At 40.6% G+C, this 25,100-nt stretch overlaps 1 protein-coding gene across 1 annotated transcript in view; it reads right to left on the bottom strand.

Moving 5' to 3' along the window:
• The window catches only part of LOC126277985 (eukaryotic translation initiation factor 2A), a 147,026-nt gene that overhangs the window by 72,264 nt on the left and 49,662 nt on the right, over positions 1-25,100 (bottom strand). The window contains exons 6-8 of the mRNA XM_049977650.1: positions 17,177-17,265; positions 5,547-5,697; positions 5,287-5,457 (exon numbers count right to left, since the gene is read on the bottom strand). Coding sequence (XP_049833607.1) covers positions 5,287-5,457; positions 5,547-5,697; positions 17,177-17,265 — 411 coding nt within the window. The remainder of the gene's footprint in view (positions 1-5,286; positions 5,458-5,546; positions 5,698-17,176; positions 17,266-25,100) is intronic.

The following is a 25,100-nucleotide window of genomic DNA, read 5'->3' as shown; positions in this document are numbered from 1 at the left end:
AGGAACAGGAGTGGCCCCAACACTGATCGCCCCCCACCCCCACTTGACCGTACCCCACTCAACCTCACATCACAGCCATTCTTAACACTGTTAATAATGACCTTTTGCCATCTGTTGCTTAAGTGAACCAATTGTGAGCTACTTCCCACATTCCTTAATGGTGCAACTTCTGGACCAATATTTTGTGATCAACGCAATCAAATGCCTTAGTTAAATCAGGAAATATGCCCAGCGTTCAAAATCTATTGTTTAACCCATCCAGTACCTCACAGAGAAAAGAGAATACGGCATTTTCAGCTGTTAAACGACTTCTGCAGCTGAGCCGTACATTTGACAGCAAATTGTGTGATATAAAATGATCTATTATCCTTACATACAAAGTCTTTTCAATAACTTTACCAAACACTGTTGGCTCAGAAATAGGTCTAAATTGTCTACATTATCCCTTTCTCCCTTTTTATAAAGCGGCTTCACTATTGAGTACTTTAATTGTTCAGGAAATTGACCATTCCGAAAGGAAAAATTACAAATATGGCTAAATACAGGCTAACATGTGCAGCACTGTAATTTAATATTCTGTTAGGCACTCCATCATATCCACGAAAGTCCTTAGGTCTTCATTGATTTAATTATTAACTCAATCTCCCACTTGGCTGTATCACAGATGAGTATTTCAGACATCAATCTCAGAAAGGCACTTGCCAAGAAAGTTATATGATTCCCTGTAAAAAACTAAATTTTTATTTAATTCACCAGCAATGCTCAGAAAATGATTGTTAAATACTGTAAATATATCCGAATTATCAGTAACAGAGATATTTTTACTATGAACTGACTACATATTGTCGACCTTGTGCTGCTGACCAGATACTTCCTTCACAACTGACTGTATCATTTCAATTTTATCCTGTGAATTAGGCATTCTACAAGGTGTACAACTTTGCTTCCGCCGTTTTTTTCTCCATCATTTGAGGCTTTAATGAAACAAATTGGTTACACATGTATCATTGAAAGTATTTTCCATCGCTGCTCACTACTTTCTCCCGTCTTTTGGACAGTGTATGAATCCCGCGTCAAAATCATTCATCTTCTAAAGCAATCCACGAATCGATCCAATCTGTGACTTCTTCATGAGATTGGAAGTGTTGGTCAGCCAGGCCATGTGCCATTGATCTAAACAGGTGATAGTCAGAGGGAGCAACGTCTGGAGAATATGGCGAGTGGGATAGAACTTCCCATTTTAACGTTTCCAAGTACATTTTGACCTTGTCTGCAACGTGAGGTCGAGTGTTGTCAAGCTGAAAAATTACTTTATCGTGCCTCTCACTGTTTATTGGTTGGTTTGTGGGATTGAAGGGACCAGACTACTAGGACCATCGGTCCCTTTTCCCATGAACTTGAGACACCCACAAGGAATACAAACAAACAATGGAGATGACAAGAGACGACATGGAACAAGAAAGATACAGACAGAGACCAGACAAAAGGAATTAAAAAAAGGAATTAAAATCACACCGAATGTGACAGTGGTTGGCCTGGAGGGGGGGGGGGGGGGGAAGCCTACCACCAAGAAATGCATTAAAGACCCCAGTCAAATCATAGGCCAAAGGCCAGACTCAACACAAAAAAGGACAAACACTTAGATCAAGATATAAAAACCCCCCTGCACGAATAAAACTCTAAACTAAATCTGCCATCACAAAGTCATCTGATTAAAGTGCACGAAGTGTACCAGGCAGCGCAAACATCTGCCTGAGCAGGGTTAAAAGCGGGCAGCCCAACACGATGTGGACCACAGTCAAAGATGACCCGCAGCAACATACAGGTGGACTCCCGCGGCACAATAAATAGCTGTGCGTCATCGAGGTGTGGCCAGTGTGCAGCTGGCAGAGGACAACAGAGTCCTTGCAAGAGACTTGCAAGGAGGAGTGCCAAGCACCGATAGCCTCCTTGATGGCCCGAAGTTTCTTGGGTGAAGGAAGGGCGCGCCATTCTTCACCCCAGGTGCGAAGTACCTTCTGCCGCAAAACTGTCCTGAGGTCACTATCTGAAAGGCCAATCTCCAAGGCTGGTGCACCGACAACCTGTTTGGCCAGAACGTCAACACATTCATTTCCCGGGATGCCTACATGACCCAGGGTCCACACAAAGACCACAGAGCGGCCGCAACAAGCAAGAGTATGAAGGGACTCCTGGATAGCCATCACCAGACAAGAGCGAGGGAAACAATGGTCGACAGCTCATAAACTGCTCAGGGAGTCACTAGAGATAATGAAGGACTCACCTGAGCAGGAGCAGATATACCCTAGAGCGCGAGAGATGGCGACCAGCTCGGCAATGAAAACACTGCAGCCGGATGGCAATGAGTGTTGTTCATAATGATCCCCAAGAGCAAAAGCATAATCGACATGACTAGCAACCATCGAACCGTCAGTATAGACAACGTCAGAGTCTTCAAACGTGGCAAGGATTGAAAGAAATCGGTGGCGGAGGGTCTCAGGAGGGACTGAGTCCTTCGGGCCCTGTGCCAAATCGAGCCGAAGGCATGGGCAGGGCACACGCCATGGGGAACAGGGGTGTACACAGAGGGCCCCGGAAAAGAGGTGGAAGACGGAAAATCTCAAGCCCAGAGAGAAGAGCTCTGATGCAAACAGTGATCATACACCCTGACTGGGGCCACCATTCCGGAAGATGGACGACCAACTGAGGGAACAGGAGACAATAATTGGGATGCCCGGGCAAGCTACAAACGTGTGTAGCATAAGCGGCCAGTAATCATTGGCACCGGAACTGCAATGAAAGGACACCTGCCTCCACAAGTATGCTGTTGACAGGGCTTGTCCGTAAAGCTCCAGTGGCAAGTTGGATCCAGTAACCGCAATGCGGAAGGGGATGCCAAACCATAGGCCACGCTCCCATAATCTAGATGGTACTGAATTAATGCCTGGTACAGCTGTAGAAGGGTAACCGATCGGCACCCCAGCTGTGTGACTCAAGCAACAAAGGGCGTTAAGATGCCACCAGCACGTTTGTTTAAGCTGCCGAATATGAAGCAACGAAGTCAACCGGGTATCGAAAAGCAATCCCAAAAACCAATGCGTCTCCATCAAAGCAAGAGGTTTGCTGTCAAGATAAAGCCATGGCTCAGGGCGAACAGTGCGTTGCCGGCAGAACCGCATAACACAGGTCTTGGCAGCTGAAAACTAAAAGCCATACACTACAGCCTTTAGGATAGCGCTCTGCAGCTGCTGTTCAGCAGCTGCAATGCCAGTGGAGATTTAGTATAGGCAGAAGTTGTCAGCATACAAGGAAGCTGAGGCAGATGTTCCCACTGCTGCAGCGAGCCCATTAATTACAATCAAAAAGAGGCAGTTGCTCCAGAGGTAGGTGGCGCAGGAGCAACAGGGTGGGTAGAGCCCCCCATGGGCAAGGGGGCAGATGGAGTTGTACTGCTTGGTGAGCCGACTGGAATGCACTGAACTGATGGGGCTATCACGTTTGTCGTAGCGGGGGCATATGAGGAAGTCATTCGCAAAAGATGGAGTTGTTCATATTTCCTCTTAGCCTCAGTATAGGACAGTCTGTCCAGGGTCTTATATTCCACGATTTTCCACTCTTTCTGTAAGATCCTGCAGTCTGGTGAGCAAGGTGAATGATGCTCTCCACAGATGGGAGGCGGGGCACATGGAGTATTGGGATGTGATGGGCGTCTGCAATCTCGACATGTGAGGCTGGAAGTACAGCGGGAAGACATATGGCCGAACTTCCAGCACTTATAACACCACATCGGGGGGATGGATATAAGGCTTGACATCACAGTGGTAGCCCATCACCTTAACCTTTTCCGGAAATGTATCACCCTCGAAGGCCAAGATGAAGGCACCGATGAATGGGCCGGCCGAAATGAACACCTCGACACTCTAAATTAATGCGCAGCTCACCATCAGACTGCAAACGAAGGTCCCTATGGAAAATAATATACTGGACCATATTTAAACTCTCATGGGGTGTGATGATAACTGAAACATCCCCCAACTTGTCACAAGCAAGTAACCTTTGTGACTGGGCTGAGGATGCCATTTTTATCAATACTGACCCGGAGCGCACTTTGGACAAGCCCTCCACGTCCCCAAACTTGTCCTCTAAATGCTCTACAAAGAACTGAGGCTTCGTTGACATGAAAGACTCCCCATCAGCTCTCGAACAAACTAGGAACCGGGGCAAGTAAGTGTCACTGCCATCCTAAGCCTTACGCTCCTCCCACGGTGTGGCCAGAGAGGGGAACGATTTGGTATTGTATTTCTGAGTCTTGAATTGAGCCCGAGAACGCTTAGAGACTACTGGCGGCTGGCCACGAGCAAGAGATGATGTACCACACTTCATTGCGGATCATCTGCTGTGATACCACACACACTGATCAAGGGCGCTCCCCATGGGCACCACCCAGCAGTGGAGATGCAGGATGGCCATTTCCAGGAGTGACTTCAATCTAAAAAAGGTGCAGCTTTAACACCAACTACTACAAGAATTTTTCCAGGAGTGATCCCACCACCATCCACTACACTTGTCACCTATAAGCTTTGCCAGCCCCCCCCCCTCCCCCCTTCCCATACCTATTGAGGTACTGTGATCCTCCATCTTCCATTGTTTGTTAATGCGACATGTCCTGCACATTTCAATTTTAGAGCTTTTACCATTTCGACAATATACTGAATGCCTGTTATTGCTCTTACATCTTCACTTCTTTTTTGACCTTTCTTAGTGGTACCTTTTCTTTTGAAAAACCAGTTTAAAGTCAATTCCATATGCTAGTATGGAAAGAACACACTGACTGAAAACAGCCTTTTTAATTGTTTGTTGGCATATTAGATTTAAAAATGGTTGCAATTCTTCCGTAAGCCCTCCAAATACTGTAGAGGAAGACAAAGGCTGGAAAACAGCTAGCATGTTCAAATGTCTTCAACTGACTACTGAATCAAAGGTAAGCCACAGATCACTCAGGTATTGGAACAGTTTTTTACTAGTACATTGCAAACAAAGGAATGACAAAACATTGGATGCATGCATCAAATAGCAGTCCTTGAATATTTAGCATAATCAGCAAGTAGTAAAACACTACTCTTGCCTGAATTTGGACATACTTTATACACACAATGAATGTGACTAGTTGTTCATTTTCATACAGAGTCTATAACTAAGTGTTAAAATACAACCACAAGTTAAATATATTGTCGGAATGCAATTCAAAACACAATAAAGAAAGACAAATTGCAGTAAAAAGGATATTATTCCCATGAGGATTGTAATGCACACAATTACGAGGTCCTGTGCCAAAATCAAATACTGGTTCACATTTGATATTATATAAAGTAGCTTTCGCAGGAACAAAACCATAAATAACACAGAATTCATTGCCCTTCGGACTCCACTCCACACTGTAAATTGGACCTTCTTTACCTATAAAAAAAAGTTGAAAGCAGTAAATGATGCTGCATATACAAAGGTATGAAAGATCTCAAAAGCAAACACACAAACGGAAAACTCACTAAGCAAAACCATCGCAGTTTCGCCTTTAGTGCTGATAAAATGAAGAGCTTGTTTTCCATAATATGAGGATCCTGATTTGTCAACATCTGTACTTGTCATTAGCAGCACACCATTTCCTTTCTTATTCCACATCATTTCTACTTTATCAGCCTGAAATGTAAGAGTTTGTTACATAATTACACAAATACAACATTACTGAATTACACATTTTCTACAAAACATATTTTTTTTTTAATTTTTCCATCAAATCAGTATCTCAAAATAAAGAAAAATTTTCCATGAAGTTTTGGGAATGGTTGTCACACAAAATATCATGGCAAGATGTCGACATCATCTGGCTGCAATCCCAAAACCTCTTGGAATAATACTGAGAAAACTTCAAGACACATATAGGAAATTCTGTTTCTGAAAACAAATTGTGTGAAAGAAGTAAATTATTGTCTCTATGGAAATATACAAACAATATTATTAAAACGATAGTTGCTACTCACCATATAGTGGAGATGCTGAGTCACAGAAAGGCACAACGAAAACCCTGTTAGAAAGTTAACTTTCAGCCAACAAGGCCTTTGTCGGTACAAACATGCACGTACTCACAACACAACTCACACATATATGACCACAGTCACTGGCAGCTGGAACTAGACTCTGCCCAGAGTCTGGCTCCAGATGCCAGAGACTGGCCATGTGGGTGTGAGTTGCATTTGCAAGAGTATGTGCATGTGTGTGTGTGTTGCCTATTTTGGCAAAGGCGTTTTTGGCCGAAAGCCATTTTTCTGACAGTCTTTTTGTTGTGGCTTACTGCGACTCAGCATCTCTGCTAAATGATGAATCTACATCTACATCTACATCCATACTCCGCAAGCCACCTGACAGTGTGTGGCGCAGGGTACCCTGTGTACTTCTATCGGTTCTCCCTTCTATTCTAGTCTCATATTGTTCGTGGAAAGAAGGATTGTCGGTATGCTTCTGTGTGGGCTCTAATCTCTCTTATTTTATCCTCACGGTCTCTTCGCGAGATATACGTAGGAGGGAGCAATATACTGCTTGACTCCTCGGTGAAGGTATGTTCTCGAAACTTTAACAAAAGCCCGTACCGAGCTACTGAGCGTCTCTCCTGCAGAGCCTTCCACTGGAGTTTATCTATCATCTCCGTAACGCTTTCGCGATTACTAAATGGTCCTGTAAGGAAGCGCGCTGCTCTCCGTTGGATCTTCTCTATCTCTTCTATCAACGCTAACTGGTATGGATCTCACACAGCTGAGCAGTATTCAAGCAGTGGGCGACAAGTGTACTGTAACCTACTTCCTTTGTTTTCAGATTGCATTTCCTCAGGATTCTTCCAATGAATCTCAGTCTGGCATCTGCTTTACCGACAATCAACTTTATATGATCATTCCATTTTAAATCATTCCTAATGCGTACCCCCAGATAATTTATGGAATTAACTGCTTCCAGTTGCTGACCTGCTATTTTGTAGCTAAATGATAAGGGATCTATCTTTCTATGTCTTCGCAGCACATTACACTTGTCTACATTGAGATTCAATTGCCATTCCGTGCACCATGCATCAATTCGCTACAGATCCTCCTGCATTTCAGTACAATTTTCCATTGTTGCAACCTCTCAGTACACCACAGCATCTTCTGCAAAAAACCTCAGTGAACTTCCGATGTCATCCACCAGGTCATTTATGTATATTGTGAATAGCAATGGTCCTACAACACTCCCCTTTGGCACACCTGAAATCACTCTTACTTCGGAAGACTTTTCTCCATTTAGAATGACATGCTGCGTTCTGTTATCTAGGAACTCCTCAATCCAATCACACAATTAGTATGCTCTTACTTTGTTCATTAAACGACTGTAGGGAACTGTGTCAAACACCTTGCGGAAATCAAGAAACAAGGCATCTACCTGTGAAGCCGTGTCTATGGCCCTCTGAGTCTCGTGGACGAATAGCGCGAGCTGGGTTTCACACGACCGTCTTTTTCAAAACACACGCTGATTCCAACAGAGTAGTAGAATAGCAACCATCCTTTTCATTATATTGCTACATCCCATTCCAGATTTTCCATTGTTTAAAAAAGACAAACATATGCACAAGCAAAACAGTTATAAATCCAAAGCTTGGCTCTGACAGACTAATTCCTCATTAGAATTGATCTTGTCAGAAGTATGTCCTTGCTTTCTTCTTATTTCAGTAATGGATTACCAAGCCACACTAAGATGACTGAAGTTTAGCATGAATTTAGTGGCTCACTTTCTGGCCTACCGTATTTACTCGAATCTAAGCCGCACTCGAATCATAGCCGCACCTGAAAAATGAGACTCGAAATAAAGGAAAAAAAATTTCCTGAATCTAAGCCGCACCTGAAATTTGAGACTCGAAATTCAAGGGGAGAGAAAAGTTTTAGGTCGCACCTACAAATCGAAACAAAATTGGTCCATTGTAATATGAGACACAATTTACGTCGAATGAATGACGATACAGCTACAGTAGTTTGGTTCGAGTCGTAAGCTTAGCAGTTAAACTTTACCAGGTAGCCGTTGTTATGCGTCAGCCGCTCCATCCGTATTTATACGGGTACCCTTCCTTTTTCACGTGCTTCGTCTGGTTTGAATCGATTGCTTACTTTGCTTTGATCTGATAAGTGCTGTTTTCTTTGTTATAGGTGTTTACGTCACTTTAAGCTGAAACTGCTTTACTGTACTGTGTCATGCATTGTTTGTCGCATTCTAATAGTGCGTGTTTACGGCCTGTCGCCGCTCACGGCATGGCTTGCTTTTGTGCGGGCTACCGCCGCTTACAATATAAAAAAAAAAAAGAGGAATCGTCTCATTAGCGAAACAATGGCAAGAGACTGCTATTTGCTGTTACTTACACTGCTGCTTTCTTTGATAATGATCAACAAGAACCAAATAATAGACTGCGTATGATAGAACATGTTCTGAACGAGAGTTAGGCGAAAATTTTTCTCCGTTTGAAAATCTTTGCGGCTGCTTCTTTAGTACATCAAATTCCGCACAGAAATTAGAGTCATCTTATATTTAAAAATCTAGTCAGTTGCCTCACTTCATTTCTGACTGTATCACTATTAGGCATAAGAATAATACGAATATAAACATGACACGATACGTATATTCTTCGCGTTTGCTGTTGTCTCACTCTAGTTTCGTAGTTTATTAGGCAGCCAGGATTTAAATGAGATAGCAGCAAACACGAAAGAATACATGGCAAAATGTTTATATTCATATTATTCTTATGGCGAAGAGAATACTGCATGTGATTCCACATTTCATCAGGTTCCATTAGCAACCATCTCTTCTCACTGGTAGGAAAAAAATTCAGAACGTAGAGTTGGCGATTTTGACAAACATCCCAAACAGTTTTGCCAGTCGGATTTTCGTAGTACATAGAAATGCTGCTACATTCGAAGATGAACAATAAGGAATTTGTATTTACTTCGTTGGATAATGTATGAAAATGCAGTGGTAGAAACTCGAGGCCGAGAAAAAAAAGGTCCTGCAGGCGGTTTTTTGGATTACAAAAAACCGGAAAAAAGGTGCAGCTTAGATTTGAGTAAATACGGTACTTTCCTAATAGTATCAAAGCCTATTCCCGTTATACTATTTTCTGTTGCTGTAGATATTACCCTATATTCAATTAAGCAGAATTTTTTTTTTTTTTTTTACACTTCACTTATCCCCACTCAATCTAAAATGAGCTTTTGCATTTTCCTTTTTGGATTTTCTAGCCCATTCATAGAATGTTATCTCTTTGTTGCTTATTCCATCTTTTCCTCAAGTTCAGCTCCCCTTCGTCAGTCCCCTCACAGAAATCCGAATGGGGTAACAATTTGGTATCTCCTGCCAATTGAAAGATCATCATAACACTTTTTCAATTACAGACCACATCCCCTGTGGATACACACTACGTGTCTTTAATGCAATGGCTTCCATTGTCATGCTATTGATCATTGCTGATTCTTCTGCCTTTTTGGGGCAGTTTTCTAACACAAGGACAAGTGAGTGCCCTGAATCTCTAAATGTTCATCTGCCTTACTTTGACAAGGCCATGGTCTGAGCGAGGGTGACTTCTTATGCTGGTAGTCTTCAACTGCCACTGCTGATGATTTTTATTCAAAATTTAAGCAGTGACTGGGTTCGAGCCTGTGATGCAGGACGTTTTGAATATTAGTCAAAGGCTGGATTAATATGATGGAAGGAAAGGAGATTGGAATAACTGTATTCCATCATTACTATTTGCTTTCTTGCGACATGACACACATGAAAAGGCTGAAATTTAGTGAATATTGGTGCTAAGACATACTTCTGGATATTTCAGTTTTCAGCTAAACTATGTTGGTTGGTTTGTTTGGGGAAGGGGACCCAACAGTGAGTTCATTGGTCCCATCGGATTAGGGAATGCTGGGGAAGGAAGTCTATTATTTGGTTCTTGCCCTTTCAGATGAACCATGCCGACATTTGCCTGAAGCGATTTAGGGAATCATGGAAAACCTAAATCAGAATGGTCGGACACAAACTCGAACTGTCATCTTCATGAATGCAAGTCCAGTGTCCTAACCACTGCACCACCTCACTTGGTAAAATTATGTTCAGAGACGATTTTCTGTTAATTCTGAGAATGCTTCACTTCAGCTACAACTCTGCCAGTGACAGGGACAGGTCATTCCATAACAGAAGCATTCCAGAATGAAATATTCACTCAGCCACAGAGAGTGTGATGGTATGAAACTTCCTGGCAGATTAAAACTGTGTGGCAGACAGACTAAAACTCAGGACCTTAGCCTCTCGCAGGCAATTGCTCTACCAACTGAGCTATCCATGCATGGCTGATGACCCATCTTCACAGTTTCACTTTCGCCAGTAACTTTGTCTCCTACCTTTCAAACTTCACAGAAGCTCTCCTGTGAACCTTGCAGGATTGGTGCTACTGGAAGAAAGGATAAAAAGAAAAAATTTCATTCTGGAAACATCCCTCAGGCTGTGGCTAACCCATGTCTCCATAACACCCTTTTTTCCAGAAGTGCTAGTCTTGTAAGGTTCGCAGGAGAGCTTCTGTTTAGTTTGGAAGGTAGGAGGACATGAACTGGCAGAAGTGAAACTGAGTGGATGGGTCGTCAGTTGTGCTTGGGCAACTCATTTGGTACAGCACTTGCCCGCGAAATACAAAGGACCCAAGTTCAAGTATCGGTTGCCGCAGTTTAAACTCACCAGGAAGTTTCAATAGATGCATCGTCGATAATGTTTGTACAGTACTTCACAGTGCACAGTTTGTCCGTATCAAAAGCTGTGCATTGACAAAAACCTCACACTTTCAAAGGGCAGTTATTTTTCAAATAATATATTCCACCAAAACGAATTAGGTTCGGAATAAAAATATTTGTACTGTATGGATGTTGGACTTATGTGTTGGATTTATGTGTTGGATTTATTGTGTAGACAGGTGCAAAAACAAAATCTGGCTTCCACAAACTGGGGAAAAGTGGGAGTGTTGTGGTAACACTTTTGGAGTTGTATTCTGAATGGAGACACACTCTTAGTGTCGACAAATACCCCAGACATATTTCTCTGACTTATAAACTGTGGGATAACTACTTTTCCTGATGTTCTCAACAACAGGCACAAGATGCCAAAACTACAGCACAAACTGAAGCAAGAAGAAACAACTGAAGCAAAGAGAGCACTTGCCCGCAAAAGTCAAAGGCCCCGAGTTTGAGTCTCGGTCCAGCACACAGTTTTCATCTGCCAGTAAGTTTCATATCAGTGCACACTCCGCTGCAGAGTGAAAATCTCATTCTGGAAGAAGAAACCAAGTTTATGTCCATTAATATAATGCTTGCCATGAAGTGGGGCAATAAATATCTCATAATAGTTTAAGATGGGGAAAAACTAACAGAAAGACTGGTCAAAGAACCAAGAAACTGTACTGTGTTGTAGATTTAAAATTATAGTATGAGGCACTGACATGCAACTGAGTTTGCTGAATCAGTACAGAAGACTGAAGTGGTACAAGAAATTCATTTTCCACACATCAGACCTGTGCATTTTTAATGGCCATGCTCTTTATGAGGTGGTAACAAAATGAAAAAGGTTTCATCTGCATCTGGTGAAAACTTGTTCAAGCTTATGTCACACAAGAGTAAAACCCAGCAGAAAAGACAGTCTGATGATAAAAATTGCCTATTATTTACTGGGAGGCATATTCTAAATATTGTTGAGTGTGAACACTCGAAGACAGATATGCCAGTTGGTAGTTTGCTTGAAACAAAAAGTACTGCAAGAAACCAGATAAGAATGCAGAACATGCACAATAGCATTATATGTTATCCCATGTTTCACAATTTATCATTATAAAAAAGAAAAAAAAACTTTGACAATGATTAACTGTATAGTAAGGATGACCTTACATTGAAAATGCTTTTAAAAAAAGAGGGGGGGGGGGAGGGAGGGAGGGAGGGATGGAGAGGGGGGGGGGGGGGGAATAAAAGTCAAGTATGTCCAAAGCATGGATCACAAACAGGACAATAGAAAATACATAAAGAAGATGTAAAATATAATCAAATGCTGAAAAGGTCTTGACTCTGAAAATTCTCTACAGATGAATTACTGTGCTAGTAAACACACAAACTTCACAAATTTAATACACTGTAATATTTATTTAGCATATGAAGTAAGAAAATTAAAAACTCGAATACATTGTGTTGCTGGAACACGTTTATACAGAACAGCCTATTTGCAATGTGCAAGTTTTATTTGGACACCTACAAAAAATAGTCAGATCCATTTATTATTTAGTTTTGAGGGTTTGTGCTTGAAATGTAACAGTACTTCTGAAGAGTTTTCTGTATGCAAATCTCCTCTTGAAATTTGTTTGCAAAAGAGTTACTGTTCTCACATAGATGAATAGGAATGGTTGGACATTTTATTTTCTTTAGCTGTTGGAGTCAAGGAGCATGAAAGGAAAACAGTGGTTGAGAAGGTAGTGAGACAGGGTTCTAGCCTACCCATTATGCTATTCAATCTGCACATTTAGCAAGCAGTAAAGGAAACCAAAGAAAAATATGGAGAAAGAATTAAAGTTCAGGGAGAATAAAAATAAAAACTTTGAGGTCTGCCAATGACGTCATAGTCCTGTCAAAGGTGGCAAAGAACTTGGAAGGATATTCTAATGGAATGGACAGTGTCTTGAGAAGAGGATGTAAAATGAGCATCAACATAAGCAAAACAAGGATAATAGAATGCAGTCTAGCTACATCAGGTGATGCTGGGGGAATTAGAATAGGAAACAAGATTCAGTAGACGGGTTTTGTAAAATAACTGATGATGGCCAAAGTAGAGAGGATATAAAATGTAGACTGGCAATGATAAGAAAAGCGTTTGTAAAGAAGAGAAGTTTGTTAACACTGAATATAGAGTCAAGTCTTAATAAGATTTTTCTGAAGGTATTTATCTGGATTGTGGACAATAAACAGTTTAGACATGAAGAGAATATAAGTTTTTGAAATGAGGTGCTACATACAAATGCTGAAGTAACTAATAAGGAGATACTGATCACAATTGGGGAAAAACACATTTATGGCATAATATGACTAAGAGAAGGGATCAATTAATAGAACACATGCTGAGACATCAACGGATCACCAGTTTAGTATTGGAGGGAAGTATGGGGTGTAAAAATCATAGAGGGAGGCAAAGACCTGAATATAGTAAACAGATTCAGAAGGAAGTAGATTGCAGTAGTTATACAGAGATGAAGAGGCTCGCACAGGTTAGACTAACATGGAGAGCTGCATCAAATCAGTCTTTGGACTGAAGACCACAACAACAACACAGTTTATTTCATAAATTACATACACAAAACTCACTTTACTGTGCCAAAAGTAGTTCAGTTGGAGATAGTCAACCATACCCAATTGACAAGAAATGATCCAAAATTAAAGTATTCTTCGGTTAGTCACAACGCAGGACAGCAACATCCATCCTTCACTAATATTGGTCACCGATATAGTTATTACAGGTAGACAATTTGTCCACCTGTGACTACGCACCTAGTGCACATAAAAGAAATTACCAAACACCTCTCATGTAACAGATATGACAAGACTGACTGACTAAAAAAGTTCTTACTATGTTTCACAATAAATGTCGATGTACTAAAGTGGTAAGACATACAGTCAAATATCCCTTTCTCTTATAACAATGTAATAGGATGTTTTGACCTACAAACCACCCATAGGCAGTGGTTTGTTCTATCCTCCCTTGAGTTAGTGCAGCAAGGAATATATGGCAAAGACCAGATATTAAGGATGAGTACGAGGGAAAACTGAACTACCTTTATGAATCTAAAATTCTCTGTCAATAAAATAATATTAATGACTGTGAGTATGTGCAGTTATTCATCCGAAGAGAAGCTTCAAAGCCAATAATTGGTACATTAAATGATTTGCTATCCACTAAAGTCAACTTTCAGGACATGAAAGCTTTTATACAATATCTTAAGAGATCTACTATCCATCCGCACTGTACAAGGTGCTATCAAAAAGTAATGGGAATTTTTGTTTTCTTAAAATATCTTTATTTATTCTTTTCTTTCTTTCTTTCTTTCTTTGGGTATCTTTATTTATTCATCAATATCAACTCTGCCCCTTTCAATGTAATCCCCCTCAGATATAACACAACTGTGCCAGCACTTTCTTCAATCTTGGAAGCAGTTCTGGAACTCACTTTTCATTATGGCGTTCAGCTGCTTCACCCATTCTGTTTTTATCTCATCAATGGTGGCAAAATGACGTCCTTTCATTGTTCTCTTCGACCTCGGGATGGGAAAGAAGTTGCAGAGGGCCATGACCAATGAGTACAGTGCCTGAGGCAACATAACCTGTTAAGATTTTGCCAGAAAATCATGAATATACATTAAGGTGTTATTGGGGCATTATCGAGATGCAATTTCTAGGAGTGGTTTTGCCACAATTCCAGCCATTTTCTTCGGACTGCTTCATACAAGTGGCACGTAACTTCCACAAAATATTCCTTATTCGGCATACAAGCATAAGACAGGTACTCATGATGCACTATCCCACAGTAATCTAACACAAACGATCGAACTTGTCAAATTCTTTTTTGGTCTTTGCTCTTCAGGACATTTTCATTGGGATGACAGAACCTTGGTTTCAGGCTTCATACCCATATACCCATGTTTTGTCATTTGTTGTAACATTCCTTAGAAGTTCTGGATTATTGTCAGCTTCATTCAGCAGTTCCTGGGCAATATCTACACAGCTTTGTTTTTGGTCGAAATTCAACAATTTTGAAACAAACTTTGCTGCTACACATTTCATGCCCAAAACAACCCAAAAAATTGCTTGGCATGAAGTAACAGATATGCCGGCATCATTAGCAACCTCTCTGATGGTCATATTCCAGAAACACTTTCTTTACTTGTTCCACATTGTTTTCAGCAACTGGCATGTTAGAGCGTCCAGTGCAGTTGTCGTCATTGTCATCTTCAATATCTTCTCGACCTTCTCTGAAACGTTTAGATCATTCGTAAACTCATGACTTACTCATAGTAGAGTCGCGGAAAGCCACAATCAACGTTTTGAAGGCAGTGGTGCACTTTATTCCATTTTTCAAACAAAACTGAATGCAAATTCTTTGATAAATCTTTTTCGTAAGTAAAAATTCTCTAAACACTCAAAAATACCTATAATCATTTTTTATTGTCAACAATAAAGAGTCAAAACAGCTGAAAATGCAAACATACATCAGTAATGTATGTACCAACAAGATTAAAGAAAAGGTATGAAAATCAAATGTATAAAGCACGTGAAATTAAAAAATTTCCATTACTTTTTGATCACACCTCATACATGCTGATATTTGCCTTAGATGTATCCTATCATATTCCTACAGCAATTTATCAATAGTTGTTTAGCAACATGACCAAATTTACTATGCATGAAAATACATCTCATTTGAATTGATCTGAGACAACCAAAGATGGTGGCTATATGAGGAGGAGGAGGAGGAGGAGGAGGAGAAGCCCAAATGTCTATGGCTCAAGGCACTACTTCACATTCAAAACCACATAGGAAACATAAATTTAAATATTACACAGAAATGGTCATGTTTCCACTACATAACTTACAGTTGCCAAATATTAAACAAAGGAGGTCCTTGACAACAATTAAAATTGTAACAAGAATTATGATAAATCTTTCTTGAAACTGTGATAACTTAATCAGTTTCAAACTTCTCCAGTGTAACTCTCATAAGGTGCAATCTGCTTCTGAATTTACCAGCAAATATTGCACTGAAAAAGCATCCCTTACTAAATATCACATATGTGACTCACTAACATGTACGACAATTATGGACCCATTTGCACCCTGTTACGAAGACTATTACGATCAGGTTACAATACTTTGAGACAAGAGCTCACAGCTGTCACAGCCCAACTGCATCTGGTTATCGCTGCCGACAACAGAAATGGATGGATCTGTTAGTGATATGGCACAAATACGGCCACACAACAACATGTCTTCAGTTCGCAGGATTGTCTGAAACGGCCACCAACAAACCACACTTTGCTGGTAAAACACGGCACATTGACTGGCTTTGCTACACACACAACTTTGTATTTGGATTACAGTTTTATTTGTACTCACAAAGTAAACATACGTTGGCTCACTCGTTTTTGCAATGCTGTTCACTCTTATGATTGAACTCTGTTGCACTTACCAGTACCCTCTTTCCGTCTTTCTCCATGGACAACTAACGTGAGAGTACAGATTTGTCACTCTGCTGCTCTGATCAGAGTCTGTCAGTGTAAATAATATTTGTGTAGACAGTGCTACAGTAAAGGCCCTTTAATGCTGACAGTAACACCGATCTACTGAATTACTACGAAGGTAGTCATATACCAGAGTATGTTTTCAAGTGCCACTTTGTACAAAGGAGAAGCTTAATTTCTGGTACCAGTGAGTGTCCTACACAATTACAAATCATGGGTAGTCCAAAATGAATCATCTTGTCAGGAGAGTAATGGATATTAACATTGTCTGTGCCTTCTGCCCTTTTATGATGCTGTACCGGAAAGAGAGAATGTTTGCATATATTACGTATTTGTAGGCTTTCTTTGCGATATATCAAACATAATTTCCTCATAGGCCACCTTTTTCATGAAGAAGGTAATCAATGAAACGTGTCTGTGTTGTCATAGCAACTAATACATCCATTTCCTTAAAAAAAATTCCAACAGGCTCTAAAGATAATTGGCTGATAGGGAATATATCACAATACACAAAAAAACAAACAGTTTCACAACATGCTGAAAGAGGAGTACATTGTGGCTTCACCAAACACTCGTTTGCCATCAATTGTGTGTTTTATTGTTGTCTGAATTCTTAAAAAGGTTTTAATGTTAGTTACATGTGATAATGTTCACAGCTTTGTATAATTAAGATCACCATGTCTTTACGTGTACGTGCACATGGAGAAACCACAACAGCTATCTAACAGTGTAATACAGATGACCATCTTCACTTCACACTCTGAAACCATAAAAAGAATGAGCTGATTAATTTCCAGAAGATAAAATTACCTGGAAGAAGCTCTTGTTTGCTAAGGAACTGTTGCTATCAAATTTCGGATACTGAAATAGTCTGCCAAAGGATGGTTGTCCAGATTTTCCTAGAAAAATACATGAAAAATACAATATGGAAGAGCGTGACGTGGAGAACCGTTAATAAGTACAAAAACAAAAATAATAGCACTCACAATGTTTTAGCTTACATAATTTTCAAGTTAACTACGCTGCTAATGAGTCAGTAGAAGAGCAGCTGTTTGATGATTCCCCATATTACAAGTCAGCCTTATTTCAGAAGAAACTGTGTGGTATCCACAATGTTGTCCAGGTTCAACAATAACACAAACATTATTTATTAAAAGTGTCCAATAACTGTAATTGTAATTGTGCATGTTAAGAACTCTTTGAAAGACACACACACACACACACACACACACACACACACACACACACACCTTCATTCACAGAAGCAAGCACACCTGATGCATGCATGACTACCATCTCCGGCAGCTTGGACCAGAATTCCAGTTTGAGCTGCCGGAGATGGCAGTTGTGTGCATGAGGTGTACTTGCTTGTGTGAATGTGTGTGTGTGTGTGGGGGGGGGGGGGGGGAGGATTATCTTATTTTCTTAATGATAATTACATAAAACAGTTACATATTTAAGTAGAAAATCAAATAGTTTTATGACTCACTACATAATTTCTCCATTACTGACAACAACAACATAACTATCTCACTTGAAAACAATTTTTATGAATATATATTTGTGATTAAGAACTCAGGGAAACAACATGAGGATGTCAAATGGAAAAAGCTAGTATGTAATTCTGAATTTAATGACATACCTGTTCTGAAAGTCCTCAAGTTACTCTTTTCAGTAAATACTTTATTTGTAACCTCCTATTTCAAAACCCACTCATAATTAAAGTTTCTGTAGTCCAGAACCTTTTATTTTTTACCACCACTTGTTTCTACAATTCCTTTATCTATTTTCTATTTTTGTAGCTTTTATTTTTCCGATTACAAAAGTGCCTAATTCTACTAGTAAAGCATGTTAGTCTGCAGGCTTCAGCTGCCAGAGACTGTGATCACGTGGGTGTGAGTTGCGTCTGTTTTATCCAGAAAATTACATAAATTACCCAAATTTGGTGGAAACTGGGAGTTACAGGAGTAGACAGGGCATTCACAATATGGTCCATACAATTTGATCACTTTTCCAGTCATCCAATCCACAGGTGAACCAGATTACTTCTTGGCTCAGTGAGATCCAACATCCTCCAAATTTTGCTCTCTTACTCTTCGTAAATCAAAATGTAATTATAAAATTCAATAATTATTCATACGCTCCTTTATAAGTAAAACCACTGGACAATGATCCAGTGAGCCATAACTTAGCCACCAACTAGAGAACAGCTACGTGTACACATTTTAAAGACTCGCTCTAATTAATTAGTAATTGACAATCATCACTTAAACTATTGTTTAGGGACCTGTAACATATGTAGGAATAGTGGTGCTAAATTTGATAATGAAACTGTTCTTTCTTGTGTGTTCATGTGTTTACCAAAACCAGATCTGCATTGTAACATCTGTTTAGTGCGTAATGCCACCTTCTTTTGTATAGATAGGGACTGTGATTGCTGTTTACAGATGCGAGTCAAGTTGGTGACCCTTTGCTCATTTCTCCATGCAGTGCTGGCTTTGGTTATGCAGCTTGAGGCTGTTGTCCATGGGCATTACAGTGGGGGGAGAAGCATTCTCAGGGACGTCCACAAGCACATCCCACGTGCCCTCAATCGGTCCACTACTGCGGCCACCCCCATTACTGTCTGCACTGAGACAGACCCCTCACCCATGGCCGAGTGGGAGATTGTTGCCAGGTGTGGCAGGCAATGAAAAGCTTCCCAGGGTGTGAATCAAGAGGCCTCTCTGGTTTATCTGAATAAGATTTCAGGCACTATCTGTGCCTGGTGATGTACCTGAGCCAGATGGAATCACTTGCCCTGTTTCACAGAAAGCCACTTCGTCTACAAGATTTCTGACACTTAACAGAGAGTGGGATTACTGGTAGCTGTGAGAGCCAATGTTGGGCAGATAATGGAGATCCTTAGGGATATGGCTGCCTCAGAGGGGAAGAAGTCTAGGCTGCACTCTGTGTGCACACTGGGGTTGGGAGTCATCCCATAAGTGGAATGGGTGCTTCCAGCTGTCATGAAGAGCACATGATAAAACCAACTACAGGTGGTGGTTCATGTAGGTGCTAACAATATCTGTCACTTGGCATTGGAAAAGATTCCCTCTGGTTTTGGGTGGCTATCTGAAGTGTTGAAGATTGCCAGTCTTGCTTGTGAGATGAAGGCAGAGCTCACCATCTGCAGCATCGTCAACAGGACCGAGTGCACACCTTTAAAACAGAGCTGAACAGAGGGTCTAAACCAGAGGCTCAGACAATTCTGTAACCTACATCTCAACTTGCACCATAGGATGGAGGGTTTTCAGGTTCCACTTAGTATGTCATGGGTCTACTGTCCATACGAAGAAACTACATGGGTAGAAGGGGCTGTATGGAATGGACTGGACAGGTTTTCAGCTTAGAGGATCTCAGAAAATTACAGGAAAGGTTCCAGTCTCAAAGCATGTAGGGCAAATGCAGGATGAGGGTAATGAGGGTACACCTAGCAATAGCCAATATTATTGTTGTAAGCTGCCACAGCTGTGTTTGGAAAGAACCAAGGATCCAAGTACCAACAGAAAGCACTGAAGCTCAAATCATTATAGGTACTGAAAGCTAGTTAAAGCCATAGATAATTTCAGCCAACATTTTTGCAATGGACCTAATGGTGTTCTGAAAGGACAGTTTTAAGTACAGTTGGTGATGAAGTATTTAGAGCTGTTAGAAGTAGTTTACCTTGTAGCGAAAATGGAACAGATATTCTAGTCGCTGTGAGTCAGTAGGGTAGAGTTTACCTTTACAACTGGACTAAATTAATAATTGGCTTCTTTTAATGACCCCAGACTCAAATGACAGTTGTCGAACAGTTCAAAGAAATCTAAGTCTCATTTCAATTAAGTACCTCGCCCACACAATTACATTTGGAGACAACTTCAATCTACCTTTGATATGTTGGTTAAAATGCATGTTTAAAATCGGTCATTGGCATAAAACGTCAACCAAAATTGTACTGATAGTTTTCTCTGCAAATTATTTTGAATAATTCATTAATGAGTCCACTTGAAATGTAAATGGTTGCAAAAACATACCCAATGGCTTAATAACAAATAATCCTGAGCAAATAGGGAGCATAAAGGGGAGCATGGGCATTAGTGACCACAAGATTGTTGTAGCAAGACTACTGAATATTATAATATTCAAATCCTCCAAAAATAAATGCAAAATATGAGATAGAATACAAAATTTTTTGTACTGGTGGTGCCATCTGGAAAGTAGGGGTAGGAGATCTTTGCACCGCTAGTTGGCGGGAGCTGCATATCTGACGAGACAGTGTGCGGAGTGGCATTCAGCTGAGATGATGATTTGTGTGTCCACAGTGATTTTCGTAATACTCTATGTTTGGTATGTGGTGATTTTATGATGGTTCTGCGAACAGAACAGTACATGTGTATCAAATTCTGTGCAAATCTCAGGAAAAGTGCTACGGACCCTTGCTGGATTTACGGTTATGACCCAGAGACAAAGCAACAATCGTCCCAGTGGAAGAGCCCGGTCTCTCCAAGAGACAGGTGAAGAGCAAGTTGAAGAGCATGTTCATCTTTGATACCAAGGGAATTGTGCACAAAGAATTCGACCCACCCAACCAAGCAGTAAATTCCACATACTACTGTGACATTTTGGGACAGCTCCATGAAAACGTGTGGTGATAGCGGCCCGAACTTTGGCGTCAAGGGAACTGGCTGCTGCATCACAGCAACATGCTCTATCACACGTCCTTGCTCACCAGGACCTTTTTGGCAAAAAACAACATGGCAGTTGTACCCCACCCACCGTACTCGCCAGATCTGGCACCTTGCAACTTCGCTCTATTCCCAAACCTGAAACTCAAGTTGAAAGGTCATCGGTTCGACATTCTAGAGAGGATTCAAGAAGCATCGCTGGCAGTGATAAACGCCCTCAAAGAACAGGAGTTCCAGAAAATGTTTGACCAGTGGCAGAAGTGCTGGGATCGGTGTGTATGTGCGCATGGGAACTACTTTGAGGATGATGGTGACTATTAGTCCAAAGGTAAGGTTTTCAACAATTGGCAGCACCAGTCCCGAAGATTTTGGATAGCACCTCGTATACTCAAATAGTGGAAAAAAATTTGATTGGTGTCTTCCTAAAAGACAGTCTCCACTCCTTCCAAAGTATCTATGTAAGTGTAGATCAGATGCGGCTTACATTCAAAGAAGTAGTTTCAACGGCAACGTGTTATACAAAACAGTTAAGAACACTGTTACAGAAACAGTGAAACAAAGCATGCCAAATTTAAAAGAATGCCTAACTCCACAATTCGTGATGTTTTACTGAAGCTCAAAATTTAGCACTGACTTCAATGTGAGATGCTTTTAATAGTTTCCGCAATGAAACTCTGTCTCGAAATCTGGCAGAAAATCCAGAGAGATTCTGATTGTATGTAAAGTACCTCCACAGCAAGACACAACCAATATATTCACTGTGTGATAGCAATGGTAATGGTATCAATGAATGTGCCACTAAGGCAAACTTACTAAACACAGTTTTCCGAAAGTCCTTCACGAAAAAGACAAATTAAATGTTTCAGTTCAAATCAAGAACAACTGACAAAATTAGTAGCTTACAAGCAGATATACTTGGCGAGGCAAAGCAACTTAAATCACTTAATAAAGGAAAATCCTCCAGTCAATATAACAATTAGGTTCCTTTCAGAGTATGCTCACAGAATAGCAATCATTTACGACCGCTAGCATGGCGGAAAGATCCAAACCTAAAGACTGGAAAGTTTTGCGAGTCATATCAATACTCAAGAAAGGAAAACTGCTGAGTTACACATCTATATCACTAATGTTGATTTGAGTAGGATATTTGAACAAATACTGTGTTTGAAAATTATGAAAAATCTTGAAATTTTGAATTATCTTGAATAAAACTATCTATTGGCAAACAATCAACACAGAAAATATCATTCTTCTGAAATATCACTAGCTCTTTATTTACACAAAATAATGAGTGTGTTATGCTGGGACCTCACATCAACTCCATATTTCTAGATTTTCAAAAGGTTTTTGACACCATTCCTCACAAGCAACTTCTAATCAAAGTGTGTGCCTAAAGACGATTGTCTCAGTAGTGCGACTCAATTCATGACTTCCTGTCACAAAGGCCACACAGTTTGTAGTAACTGACAAAGTCATCCAGTAGAACAAAACTGATATCTGGCGTTCCCAAAGAAGTGTTATACACCCTTTGCTGTTCCTAATCTATACAAGCACCTTAGAAGACAATCTGAGCAGCCATCTTAGAATGTTTGTAAGTGACTCTGTCTTTTACCATCTCATAAAGTCATCAGATAATCAAAAACAACTACAAAATGATTTAAACAACATATCTGTACGGTGCAAAAAGTGGCAAAAACTCAAAACAATGAAAAGTATGAAGTCATTCAAATGAATACTAAAAGGAATCTATCCGATATATTTTGTTTGCATGATTGCACTAATCTAAATATTGTTGTTGCGATAAAAGGAAAAATGTTTTAGTGTTCACTGTAAAGTGTTATTCCTTGGTACTTCTGAAATATTCTTGTTTTTATATAAATAATTTCTTTGAAGTTTGCTTTATTTATGAAGTAAAGCTGTACCTTGAGAAAATATGCCGTTCCTAAAGAAAACTGTGTTCTACAGACTTAAATTTACAACAGCTTATGGGCCCAGACCACACCTAAATGAACGAAACATAGTTTAAAAAAATAATTAATAAATAAATAGATTCAATCGAATGTGTGCTGGCACAAGAATTTTTTGTTGAAACGAGTTGTACAGTAAGAACATGGCTACAAATGGAGATTATAAAGTGAATACTGATGAACTTGAAAAGACCTGACAATTGGCCAAAATGGAAATGGCACATCTATGGCGCTCCGTTGATATTCCTGAAGTGGTTTCATTAGGAAGGTACTAACATGCATGCATTTGGTCAAGGAACAGTCTGTGTCAAAATAAGACAAAACAATTAATGGTACTGTGCTAGAATGGAAAATGTCTTATATGTGGCGATACAAGCACTCATCTGTTCTCAGCCAGAGCAATTGCATGTAATGCCTATGATATAATATTTGACAGCAAAAGTATTGGAATTCAGGAAAAAGCCAGTGGTGACATCGCCCTGACATGCTATGTGGAAAATGAGCTGTACATGTTGAATATGTATGTTATTAGACTAAAAAAGGGTAATCAAGCAAACATATTGACATCTGAAATATTACAAATGTACCATGAAAGATTAGATCACCAGAGTAAACAACACGTCAATAAAACCTTGAAGTAACTTAACATCAATGTAGAAGGTTGTAAGGATGAATTTTGTGATGGTTGTGCATTACGGAAGATGCAGAAACTACCATTCAGACAATGAGCAAATCCCTCTACAGATGCTGGCGAATTAATTCGCGCAGATGTCAATGGATAATTTAGTGAAGAGTTGTTTGGAGGTGCTCATTATTATGTATGTTTTACAGACAATTTTAGCAAATTTCCTTGAATTTTCTTTTTGAAGTACATACATGAAGTGTACAATGTGCTTAAACAATTTTTAAATGAAGCTCAAACCAAAGGTCATGCTGTTAAACAGTTTAGAAATGATGGAGGTAAAGAATTTAATAACAGAGTTAAGGAACTGCTCATCGATAAGGGAGAAGAATTACTAATTCCCCCACCCTATACTCCTGAACAAAATGGTTTGGTCGAATGTGAAAATAGAACGACTACTAAAGCTGCTTGTTCGATGCTGAACACGATCAAACTACCGGGAGGATTGTGGCAGAAGCTTGCAATACAGCAATCTACACGCCTGGAAATTGAAATAAGAACACCGTGAATTCATTGTCCCAGGAAGGGGAAACTTTATTGACACATTCCTGGGGTCAGATACATCACATGATCACACTGACAGAACCACAGGCACATAGACACAGGCAACAGAGCATGCACAATGTCGGCACTAGTACAGTGTATATCCACCTTTCGCAGCAATGCAGGCTGCTATTCTCCCATGGAGATGCTGGATGTAGTCCTGTGGAACGGCTTGCCATGCCATTTCCACCTGGCGCCTCAGTTGGACCAGCGTTCGTGCTGGACGTGCAGACCGCGTGAGACGACGCTTCATCCAGTCCCAAACATGCTCAATGGGGGACAGATCCGGAGATCTTGCTGGCCAGGGTAGTTGACTTACACCTTCTAGAGCACGGTGGGTGGCACGGGATACAGGCGGACGTGCATTGTCCTGTTGGAACAGCAAGTTCCCTTGCCGGTCTAGGAATGGTAGAACAATGGGTTCGATGACGGTTTGGATGTACCGTGCACTATTCAGTGTCCCCTCGACGATCACCAGAGGTGTACGGCCAATGTAGGAGATCGCTCCCCACACCATGATGCCGGGTGTTGGCCCTGTGTGCCTCGGTCGTATGCAGTCCTGATTGTGGTGCTCACCTGCACGGCGCCAAACACGCATACGACCATCATTGGCATCAAGGCAGAAGCGACTCTCATCGCTGAAGACGACACATCTCCATTCGTCCCTCCATTCACGCCTGTCGCGACACCACTGGAGGCGGGCTGCACGATGTTGGGGCGTGAGCGGAAGACGGCCTAACAGTGTGCGGGACCATAGCCCAGCTTCATGGAGACGGTTGCGAATGGTCCTCACCGATACCCCAGGAGCAACAGTGTCCCTAATTTGCTGGGAA

This window comes from Schistocerca gregaria, chromosome 6 (genome assembly GCF_023897955.1).
Source record: "Schistocerca gregaria isolate iqSchGreg1 chromosome 6, iqSchGreg1.2, whole genome shotgun sequence".
Taxonomy (NCBI): domain Eukaryota; kingdom Metazoa; phylum Arthropoda; class Insecta; order Orthoptera; family Acrididae; genus Schistocerca; species Schistocerca gregaria.
The sequence above is the reverse complement of the archived record's forward strand: the minus strand, read 5'-3'. Positions and strand labels throughout refer to the sequence as shown.